General features: G+C 45.0%; 1 protein-coding gene and 1 long non-coding RNA gene across 2 annotated transcripts; one reads left to right on the top strand and one right to left on the bottom strand.

The window, feature by feature from the left end:
• Nucleotides 1–461: 461 nt before the first annotated feature.
• Nucleotides 462–7544, bottom strand: LOC128754346 (uncharacterized). Its single transcript, XR_008413915.1, has 6 exons — nt 6658–7544; nt 6451–6569; nt 1855–1961; nt 1573–1741; nt 1461–1504; nt 462–584 (listed from the first exon to the last, which is right to left on the bottom strand). It is a non-coding gene; the product is annotated as an uncharacterized LOC128754346 (long non-coding RNA).
• Nucleotides 7545–8012: 468 nt separating this feature from the next.
• Nucleotides 8013–11234, top strand: LOC128755021 (uncharacterized). Its single transcript, XM_053858152.1, has 2 exons — nt 8013–9104; nt 11049–11234. Exons 1-2 carry the CDS (start codon nt 8260–8262, stop codon nt 11149–11151), a joined length of 948 nt encoding a protein of 315 aa, XP_053714127.1. The 5' UTR covers nt 8013–8259; the 3' UTR covers nt 11152–11234.
• Nucleotides 11235–11971: the final 737 nt, after the last annotated feature.

Raw genomic sequence — 11971 nt, forward strand, 5'->3', positions numbered from 1 at the left:
TGAGGAGTTCGGTCATCCGGGAGGAGCTCGGGGTGCAGCCGCTGCTCCTCCACGTCTAGAAGAACCAGTTGAGGTGGCTCAGGCATCTGTTCCGGATGCCCCCTGGACGCCTCCCTGGGGAGGTGTTCCGGACATGTCCTACCTTGAGGAGACCCCGGGGAAGACCCAGGTCTCGCTGGAGAGATTATGTCTCCGGTCTGGCCTGGGAACGCCTAGGATCCTCCGGGAGGAGCTGGAGGAGGTTTGTGCGGACCGGGAAGTTTGGGCTTCCCTGCTCCAAATGCTGCCTCCACGACCCGACCCCGATAAGCGGTAGAAGAAGGTGAAGGTGAAGGTAATTGCGTAATGCATGCATAATTGGTTGATTCATCCTGATAATACAAACTATGATATTTGTTTTTATCCTTTGGTGCAACTTTTAAAGTGTTAAAACATTCAATTACTTCTACACTTGTTGCCTGGTTTTGAATAGATTTTTTAATTTTTTTTTTTTTAATTAGCATTTTTAAAAATGCTAAACACAAAATGCACACTACAAAACTAACATGTCGCACCGTACTGCTCCCGCATTTGGCTATTTTCACCTGAAAATAAAGAATGAAGACACATTTAAATCAATGAAAAGCATGGCTTGTAATATACACATTTTAGCCACTTGTAAGGCAAAAAAATAAAATAAAATAAAATTAAGGGTTAACATACTTTGGATATTTCTACACTACTTGTCTTACTAGCGATAGCATCAAGTATAAATGAATGTTCATTCAATGAATGTTCTGTCCCTCCTACATTGTAGATGTGTTACATGACAAGTTATAGGACGTTTGTATAGCTATTGTATCGCATTGCTTCACAATTGTTACATTGCAGGAACACATTCAGTCATTTCATCTTGCATGATATAGGGACTGAAAAGAAGCAGAGTGAAGAACAGTTCTTGTATCTTATTCTCACTTTCCCTCATTTTTGCCACAGTGTTTGCGTGTCGCTGTGTGAGTGTTAAGTTTGTTGTGTGTTAAGGTCTATTTTGCGCTCTCGAAGGCTCAAACGTTGTGTTGCTCAGTCTGGTCTGATCTAAATGTCACAGCTAATGATGAAGTAATTTTGTACTGCTCGCACGTTTGATCGTTTTACCCTTAAATTACAGGGTACAGTGCAAACTAAAAGTAGTCCATTTTTTTTTTTTACCTTTAGTGTGACTAGATTTTTTTTGAAAAGCATGACTCAGTCAAGCAACGACTGATGAAAATAGAATGTTTCTATATTTTATCGTCTGACTTGAAACAGCATCATGTAACTTTAAAATAATAAAATCTCTCTTTGTTCCAGCTCCAGAGGTCCTTCCATCGCCACCAGAAGGTTATCGGCTGACTCGAATCTAATATTAGAAGTGACAATGCATCTAGTACATAATATCATGAGATATTAACAGAAGCTTATAAATGATTAAATATATTTACCTGTATCACTCTGCGTTAATTATTACCCAGAGGGGTAATAATTCCTATAAAAGAAGAGATGAATATGATAAACCAACATGACAAAGTTTCTATAATAGTTTTTTATATTCACCTATAAAGCATCCGTGGCTAGACTGGTATCTATTGAAGGGAGCACTGCAGTCGGATCCGCGTGTACGCCACCGTCTTCAAAAGTTGGTCGCATTATTGCTCGAATAATTAAATCTTTTTACTTGTATCACTCTGCGTTAAATGAATGTCACACAGATGGGTGACGACATCTGTGAATGAAAAGAGATGTGATAAACATGACATAACGTTTTATATAATACTTATAATACTTGTATATAAATAGATACACAGATATACTGTATATATATATAGATATATTCACCTATGGCGTGCAGAGGAAGAGGCATCCATAGCGAGACTGGAGTCCGTTTGAAAAGGAGTCCGATGAAGTTCTGGCAGGCCTGGTCAACAGCAAAGGTTACCCCTGAACTGATGTAAAATGTGGTCAGAATCAGGGTCATCGAAATACTCCATTTGTGTTAGGTCTTTTGTTGATTTTGGATAAAACAATGTTGGAAGAGCTCAGCATTTGCTAGATAGCTCAGAGGTGTGAACTTTTTCCCCTGTCAAATGATGCTATTTGGAAAGGAGGGGTGTGTGTGTGTGTGTGTGTGTGTGTGTGTGTGTGTGTGTGTGTGTGTGTGTGTGTGTGTGTGTGTGTGTGTGTGTGTGTGTGTTGTCTGAAGACAGCGAGGTTTGCCTTCAGACAGACCTCTCTGTCTTCAGATTGTCTCTTTTGAAGATTCAACCGGCCGGGAAAGAACTCACATCTCCTCAGCAAATTAACCCGTATCATGGACTCTGTTTCAGTGTCTGAGAAAGAGTCAGGCCTAGTGACTGTTGTTCCCCCACTGTTTGACCTCATTTTTGAAAGTATTTCCTGAGTAAGTAAAAAATCACTCACACAGGGTATAAAATTAAATAGACCGATTCAACAGAAACTCATATGAGTCGGATAGCTGTGTCATTTGAACTAATGCTGAAAACTAAAAGTATTTCTTTCTTTTGTTTTATCCCTGTTCACTCAACCTTATTTTCTGAAAAACTAAAAATATTTCTTTCTTTTGTTTTATCCTTTCATCGCTTTACCCTAGTTTCTGAAATCTAAAAGTTTTTCTCTCTTTTGTTTTATCCTTGTTCACTCAACCTTATTTTTTTGAAAACTAAAAGTATTTCTTTCATTTGTTTTATCCTTTCATTGCTTGACCCCAGTTTCTGAAAACTAAAAGTATTCCTCCCTTTTGTTTTATCCTTGTTCACTGAATGTTATTTTCTGAAAAACTAAAAGTATTTCTCAAACAAGTAGAAATTATCTGTTTTAAACACATTTTGAAAAAATGGTGCATGAGTTGGGTAACTGTGTCATTTGAACTATTAGTGAAGACTAAAAAAGTGTTTTGTTTCTCCTGTGTTATCTTTAAGAAATATTTCAAGAATGAAAAACTGTTTCATAAGATGTTAAATAACTTCTAAAATGTTTAAACCAGAAATAATATTGTAGCTACTAACACTGTGAGGATGCAGCTGACCCCTCCCATGCATCACACAGGATGTAGCATCCGCCCTCGACCTTCATTATTTTCCTTCCTGTCATAAAACAAGGGGAATGGTTATTATTTTAATTTCCTGTTGATATAAAAAAGGGGGAGGGTTATTATTTTAACTTCTTGTTGATAGAAACAAAGGGGGAGGGGTTTTATTACCTCCGGAAGGGGAAGGGTTTATTACCTCCGGGGGCCATAAATCAATACAGGTTTGACATTTTGTGGTTTCCTTCTTCTCTCTGATGATGGATATACCCCCACAGCTCCACTCCCTATGACTTATCCTGAGAGTTTTCAATCGTTCCTTATTATTATTATCCTTATTATTTCTCTTTGACTGTAGTCCGAGCGTAGCGGAGATGGGAGAACCTTGGGCTAATGTGGAGATGAACTCGCCGGGGCTCCGCCCTTAACTCCAGGTCCGCCATGCAGGTCAACTTGAGTAGGTGGAGAGAGTATCCTCACCACATAGTCTGACCTGAGATAAACCATGTGGAGTGCAAACAGGACAGAACTTCAACGTCCAGACCTCACGCCTTAAAGATTGCAGCCGAACCGTGGTGGCCACCACTGCGGATAAGTGCGCAGGAGAAGCGTCGCCAAAGTAGGTGAAGATTGACCGGTGACCTGTCTCATATCAAAGAGGGGTGGCGTGCCAAGAGACCTGCTGCTATCTCCACACGCCAGGTCTCACGCCAGTCCTGCCTACTAGACGTCTTGCGCCAACGACCTCACCCCCAAGGTCCCTGCTCTGGCAACTACACAGGGGAACCTAAAGCCATCCCATAGCCACAGCACTTGTTTGAGACCAACGTGGATGAACACAATTGGCACAAATTAAACGTCCACATTTGAAGGGAAAACTCGCCAGTGGAGAAACGTTTGGCCCATGACGAAGCGCTGCGGAAGAGAATGATTCTTTCATCTATTGACCAGAGCTGCTGGAAGTACCTGTAAACAGGACAACATGAGGCAAAGAAGAAGCTGCTACGTCAGACAAATAGAAATCTGCAAAAGTTGAGGCGGAACCCGAGGAGGCTGCTCGGCCGGTTTCTGCCAAAGAAACTCCTCAGAAGGCAGCTATGGATGTTGCCCCTTTTTACCACCTGCCAGAGCCACCCACATCTTATCTGTTTTCCCGACGGCCTTGACTCCATTCAGACTAGCTCTCGACCTCACGGGACACACCTTGTGCAAGTGCCAGTGGTTCTCATCCGGGTGGGGGGTAGGACAGAAAGCCTTCACCGAAAAATTGCTGACCTCAGAAGAGGCACAAAGAAATTTGGGAAAAAAGACTAATCGAGAAGACACGTAGTTCTCCAAACCGTCCTGATGGAGGGCAGGACAAGTAGGAGAGCTGCTTTGTAAGCCACCAGCTCCAAAGGAGCCTGATCAAGTGGCTCGAAGGGAGCTTCAAAGAGAGACTTTAATACCAATTCAAGATCCCAATAGGGGCAGATGTGTCTGGAGGTGGGTCTTAACTGGACTAACAGTGGATGTTTACCCAACGGACAGCAGTCCACACCCATTGAGCATTATATACTTTGAGTGTTGCGGGTGCTTCAGCATTTCGAATAGTGAACTGCACCTCAGGGGGGCAGAGGACTGCCTGCTAGCCTTGAAGTAGCCATGCTTTGTTGGGGACACCCCTGGATCGGCGGACCCCTCATAATTTCTGCCCCCTGCTGCTGGACTGTTTGCAGGACTTGAACAGGTTGCAGCACACCCTCGTGTGAGTACTCCAGAACATCTCCCAGGACTCTGGAACTCCTATGAGGTCATCTTGACCACAAAGCTTAACCCCCAGCCTTGCAGTGTGGCCTGACCTGAGAACCATGGGCAATTACCATGGCCGTCCATACCGGACGTCTGACTGGCACCGCCGGCTCCTTTGTCAGACGGCTGTCAAGGAGATGCACGTTTTGCTGCACTAAACCGCCTGCAATGTCACCGGCTTTTCACTCCTCATGAAACGGCTCACTAGACGATGCTCGCCGACGGGGTGACCGTCCAGACCATTGTGTAGCATGGAAAGGGCTGCTACATATACCCATAATGTAGCACTGCACCGATGTTCATTAACCAGATGTTGGAGAAAAGAGAGGATTAGAGAATAGGTGCCGATTTTGGGGAGGCTGACAGGGTTCCACACCACTGGGGAAACAATGTCCATTTAGCATTGTATGCTCTGAGGGTTGACAGAGCTTTAGCGTTCTGAAGAATCAATGGGACATCCGGCATGTGACTGATTGTTAAGCCTGGAGAAGTCAAATCTTGAAGGGTCCTCGGGGTTTCTGATGCTTGCAGAAGCGCTGACCTCGATGGAGGGAATTCCCAGGGGCCTTTGATCCGCATCTGACACATCTCCAGATACCAGCTGGAGCTGTCTGGAGCCACGAGAATCATTCTCACAGTCGGCAGCTGAATTCTCCTCATCAGAGAAAGAAGAAGGCAAGGAGGAGGAAGGGCAAACAGGAGGCCTTCTGAGTCCAGACTGAGTCCAGCATGACCCCACGAACGTCGTGCTCTGTCTGGGACTGGGACTCTGACTGGGAGTGCGCTTTTCAGGAGGTTTACTCTGTGTCTCAATAGCACGATGTGCTCCAACACCAAGCTGGTGTGCGCTCATGACTCCTGTTTCGACCTGGCTAGAATCAACCAGTACTCCAAGTACGTCAGAATTCGCAGACCTTGTCTCCTTAATGGATCGAGCCCCACCTCCACGCACTTTGCGAAGGTGCGAGGCACTAGAGTGCTGTATTAAACCTGACCCTCGAGCCCAAACCGGAAAAACTTTCTGTGACTCGGCCAAACCGTGTTGTGGAAGTTGGAGTGTGCAAGATCAAGATCCACTCTCACACTCTGACGCACTCCAGGAGTCTCGTGGTAGTCCAGAACCGCTGTCTGGTCACGAATTGGTTGAGGACACTGAGGTCCAGAACAGTTCTCCACTCTCCTGTCTTCTTGGGTTCCAGAAAGTACCAGGAGTAAAACCCAGTGTAAGAGGATCGCTTTGGCACTAGCTCGATTACTTCCTTTGACAGGAGAGCGCGGACCTCCTCCATCAGAAATGACCGCTGGTTCTCTGAGTTGACCCAGGTCCACTTGAAGTCGCGGAACCTGGGGTTTGACTGTGAAACTGAAGGGCGTGTCAATGACCGAGTGTCTTCTCGATCCATATGGGCAGGTGGGGAGACATGCGCTTTCAATTCGGAAGATACTCTGTCAAGACAGGCGCCCTGAGCACAGGAACGTACCCGGCCTCCGGGGCAGGTCCAGGTCGAAAAGGCCATCGGTGCTCAGCGCCCAATGTTCTTCAAAAACAGACTCGCTTTTGTCAGCTGGGGAAGTAGGGTCCCAAACTTGCAGTGTACCTTGATCTGACACTGCAATTCTCCTAAGATGGACACCCGAGGGACCGGCCCAATCATCCTCAGAAAGAGATGACTCTCTCGATGACGATGTCTTGCTTGCCTACGAGAGGTTTGGAGTGCTGCAGAGAAAAGAATCACAGACAGACATCGGATCAGACATCGCACGAGGGAGCTGAGAACAGAACCGGTCTGGCATGCAGCGCCTACTGTGTGATGAAGTGGTGGCTTTCGCGGTCCTGTGGCGACCCCTGCTGGAAACTGGCAAGTCTGAATAATAAGAAGAGTTAATGGCAAAATTGAAACTCTCCCGACTTTTGGCAAGAACCGGGATCTGTTGAGAGACGGGAAAGAGTTATTTGACGCCTATGCTACTTATTGTGGCGAAGCTGAAAAAAAACATAACTTCTTGGCTCCAGAAACTTCCCCGTCTCTAGAGACGATATCAAACAAAAACACATTTTGAAGCAGGATTCCGCATTGACTGGAACCGGAACTTGGAGGGTGATAAACCCTAATTTTGGGCGGAGAAGAAACAGACCAAATACCAAAGTCATGCATCTTTTTTTTTTTTTTTTTGAGTTAGACTTTGGTTCAGATGCATACTTTTAGATACAAAGTTTTCTTCCTTCGCATTTGGAGGGTGCAGAGCTGAGAGACCGACTGGTCTCTCCAAGAGGAGCAGCGATGATCAGCGCGGCGATGATCCGGACGGCTGGGCTCACCCCTCCCCTTCGACCAGCGACGGTGTTCCCCCTGGGCGGCGGCTGTGTGAGGAGGCGCTGCGAGCAGAGCACCGACGGACTGTTGAATCTCCAAAATCTCTGGTGGAGTGAGAGAGGTTCTGCGATGGATGAGCCTGTCCACAGAGCTCATGAAGAGCCAGATCTCAAGCGCTATGAGCCGGTTGCAGACGGCGTAGACACCATTCCACTGCGCAATAGTGGCTCTGTCAGCGCCGGGTGGGAAGGTCACTCCTCAGGGGAGTAGTCGAGCTCCAGGGGCGAGGGTATCGCGCATCGCACATCGCGCATGCGGCTAAGCGAGATGAAACGCGGCGCCGCATATCCAAACCCTCCACCTGGCAGTAAGCTCTGTACCTGACCACGTGCGGTGCTAGTGCCAGTTTATTTATATTAATATATATATATATATATATATATATATATATATATATATATATATACTGGGTGAAGAACTAATTCAACCTGTCTGAAGTGAGAGTGAGAGTTGAGAGTTAGTAACATTTTTTTATTTTTGTCGGTCTGTAAACCATCTTTACTTTTCACTAACTACAAGCCACGTGCCCCCCACACTCTGAACAACCTTGCTCTTGCACAGGACCAGAACAACTTCTATTGTCGCTTTGAGCAGCCATTTTGCACCAACACCTCTGTGGTCTCTCCAGCCCCATGTTCCACTTTACAACAAAGGACTATGCTGTCTCTTAGTGACACAACTAAGATGAACGATGTCACTGAGACAGCAACGTCGATCACAGACACTTTTGATGAGCCACCCCCTCACCTCCCCCCTCTTCCTCTTTCTCTTGACATCATGGAGCAGGACGTGCGCACTCAGCTCAGGAGGCTGAACCTTCGGAAGGCGGCAGGTCCGGACAGAGTTTCCCCTGCCATCCTGAAGCATTCTGCTGCTGAGCTGGCTCCAGCGTTCACTGACATCTTCAATGCTTCCTTGGTGTCCTGTCATGTACCTGCCAGCTTTGAGTCCTCCAATACCATCCCTGTTCCCAAGAAGGCCAGGATCACAGGACTGAATGACTACAGACCGGTGGCACTGACGTCTGTGGTCATGAAGTCCTTTGAGCGCCTGGTTCTCTCTCACCTGAAATCTATCACTGCTTCTCACCTGGACTCATTGCAGTTTGCCTACAGAGCCAACAGATCTGTGGACGATGCAGTGAACCAGGCCCTTCATTTTGTTATGGAGCATCTGGACTGCCCAGGAACCTATGGCAGGATCCTGTTTATGGACTTAAGCTCTGCCTTTAACAAAATTCTTCCAGCTCTGCTTGAATACAAGCTTCGCCAGCTTGACGTGCCTGACTCCCTCTGTAGATGGATTACAGACTTCCTGACCAGCCGAAGTCAGTGTGTGCGGCTGGGGACGACTGTCTCCGACACTCGGACCCTCATCATCGGGTCTCCTCAGGGCTGTGTTCTCTCTCCGTGGCTCTTCTCTATGTACACTAACTGCTGCACCTCCAGCCACGAGTCCATGAAGCTGATCAAGTTTGCGGATGACACCACCATCATCAGGCTCATCTCAGATGGAGATGAGTCGGCTTACAGGAGGGAGGTGGAGCGGCTAATGTCCTGGTGCAGCTACAACAACCTGGAGCTCAACGCCCAGAAGACAGTGGAGATGTTCATAGACTTCAGGAGAGTAACAGTTTCTCTGTCCCCTCTCATGTTGGCTGGTTTACCTATTCCTATTGTGGACTCCTTCTGCTTCCTGGGAACCACCATCACTGAGGACCTCAAATGGGAGCCAACCATCAGGTCCCTCATCAGGAAGGCCCAGCAGAGAATGTTCATTCTGAGGCAGCGACGGAAACTACAACTGCCGACGAAGTTGCTGGTGGAGTTCTACACAGCCATCATCCAGTCCATCCTCACCTACTCTATCACCGTCTGGTACAACAGCGCCACCTCCTGAAAATGTGTTTCATGCACCGTTCACTCACTGCTCTGGGATGCCTGAGAACATGAAAATTTCACCTGCAAATATTGGAAAAACAGTCTTTCTAAAAAAAATTAATACTAAACCTATATTTCTGAACTGTATTTCAAAGGGTTATCAACATTTTTTTTTTTTTTTCCTGGTCAGAAACCGAGCTTGTCTCGGGCTGAAAACGCATTTTCTGTACTGTACATTCTCTGCTCAGGGAATGCCTCAGAACATGAAAATCTCACCTGAATTTACAGCAGAAGCGGTCTTTCTAGTAGCTGCAGAATTTATTCAACATATCTGAAGTGGTTTCAGAGCGATAACATTTTTATGTTTGTCAATTCTGAAAACCACTGTCACTCCTGCTGGAAACGCAATATCTGCACTGTTCAGTCACTGCTCAGGGTTGCCTGAGAACATGAAAATTTCTCCTGCATGTATAGGAAAAACACTCTTTCTAATATATTTAACACTAAACCTACATTTCTGAAATGTTTTTAGAGGGTTATCAAGAATTTTATTTTTGACGGTCCCAAACCCACTTTCTCTTCTCTCAGGCATACCACAGAACATGAAAATTTCACCTCCCACTAAAAGCAGAAGGGATCTTTCTAGTAGGTGCCAAACAAGTTCAACATGTCTGAAGTGGTTTCAGAGTGATAACATTTTTATGTTTGTCGGTCTGAACACCACCGTCACTCGGGCTGAAAAACGGTTTACTGCACTGTTCACTCACTAATCAGAATAGCCTCAGAACATGAAAATATCACCTGCCACTATAGGAAAAACACTCTTTCTGGTACATTCAACACTAAACCTACATTTCTGAACTTTCCTAAGAGGGTTATCAACGATCTAATTTTTGCCGATTGTTGGGAAATACACCTTTAATGTATCTTCCGCGTTTTCATTTACTCGTGAGAATGACTACCAAAAACCTACAAGTTAAAATCAAAAAGAATTTATTCCTTGCCAGCGGAGTCTATTCACCTACTCAGGGCCCTGGGTCATCAACTATCTCTGCCTTAGCCTCAGCTCAAGTAGAATACTGTGACAAAACTTATCTGGGCCTGACCCTTTTTATATGCTTTCAGCCCATCTTGGGGTGTAGTCTCCACTGATTGGTCCTGGTCTTCTTATGGTCCTAGTCGTCATGGGTCAAATTCAACATGTTGTATTGACTCCACTCAGTCTGGAGCGATGTTGATGAATCCTCCCAAATGTTGCCTATAATAGGTGGTAGCTGAGAACCCGATCCATTCTTCTGATTGGCTTGCTTCTGTCATCTCATCCGTTCTCCATCTGGTCATTTGGTTTACGACCCCCATGGATGATCAAGTCCCATGACAATTGCCATTCCTGCCATTTAACACACACCATTTTTAGTCCACATATTCTTCCATGGATACAGGGTCAACTTGATGATACCTTACCCTTACTCACCGCATCTGTTGAATGCAATCTTTTTATTATTATTTAACAAAACATTCTAAAGTAATTCAATTCAATGATATATCTTTTTTTAATATATTTATTTAGTAATATATCATTATTCCTATACGGTCCGAAACCCACTTTCTCTGTGGCCGAAAACGCGTTTTCTGTGCTGTTCACTCACTGCTCAGCGATGCCACAGAAGATTAAAATTTCACCTCCCACTATAGCAGAAAAGGTATTCCTCATTGGTCCAGAACTAATTCAACCTGTCTAAAGTGATTTAAGAGAGTTATCAACATTTTTATTTTTGTCGGTTTGTAACCACCTTTTCTTGGGCTGAAAACGCGTTTTCTGCACTGTTCACTCACTGATCAGAATAGCCTCTGAACATGAAAATATCACCTACAACTATAGGAAAATCACTCTTTCTAGTATATTCAGCACTAAACTTACCTTTCTTAACTGTATTTCAGGGGGTTATCAACATTTCTTTTACCTGGTTTGAAACCCAGCTTATCCCGGGCCGAAAAGGCGTTTGCCGAATGTGGACGTGTGTGTGCGGAGCTCCTGAGATAGAGTTGACTTTTCTCCCTCAGATCTTTATAAAAAAAAAACGACTGAACACAAAGGTGCTGGAGTACTTTATTTTCTTTTGCTTTTTTGCTCTTTTGTAGAGCTGAGGCCCTTTTTGCCTCACTCGCGGATCTGGGAAGCAATGGAAAAGACTATACTGTCATGCTGGAGGTGGAAGAAAGCATTGAAGCCATGGATATCATTACGGAGATTACCAAGCAATGTGGAAAGCTGGCGTCTCTGCGTCCTATTGGGGAAAATAAATATGAAATGACCATGAAAACTATTGAAGGAATGGAGCAAACTAAGGAAGGATTTACCTGTAGATACTGGCGACAAAAGACTTGGTCTGCAGGGAAATGGTTGTTTCCTTCCTTTATATGGCATCTTATATACCCGACGAGATAATCCTGCAGAAATTGGAATCATGGGGAGTGGAACCACTCTCCCCCATCAAGAGACGACTTTGGCCTGGAACAGATGTCGCCGATGGAACTAGATTTCTACAGGTTATATTCAACAAAGAGACAATTTCTTTACCTTATTCGACCAAGTTCGAGACAGAAACAGGTCCCGAATATATATACGAGTATTACATGACTGACAGGTCAGGGTCTGCATGTCATGCATTAAGCTGGGGCACGTTTACCGCAATTGTCCAGAGCTGTCTTGCTTTCAATGTGGCAAAAAGGGACATTATAAAAGAGACTGCAACAAAAACATAGTATTAAGAAGACTTAAGGAAAGGAAGAAAGGAGCGATGAATAATATAGAAATGCAGGACCAAGATAGTGCTATACATACTGACTCCAGCGAAGAGGAA

Source organism: Synchiropus splendidus, chromosome 2 (assembly GCF_027744825.2).
Source record: "Synchiropus splendidus isolate RoL2022-P1 chromosome 2, RoL_Sspl_1.0, whole genome shotgun sequence".
NCBI classification, from domain to species: Eukaryota; Metazoa; Chordata; class Actinopteri; order Syngnathiformes; family Callionymidae; genus Synchiropus; species Synchiropus splendidus.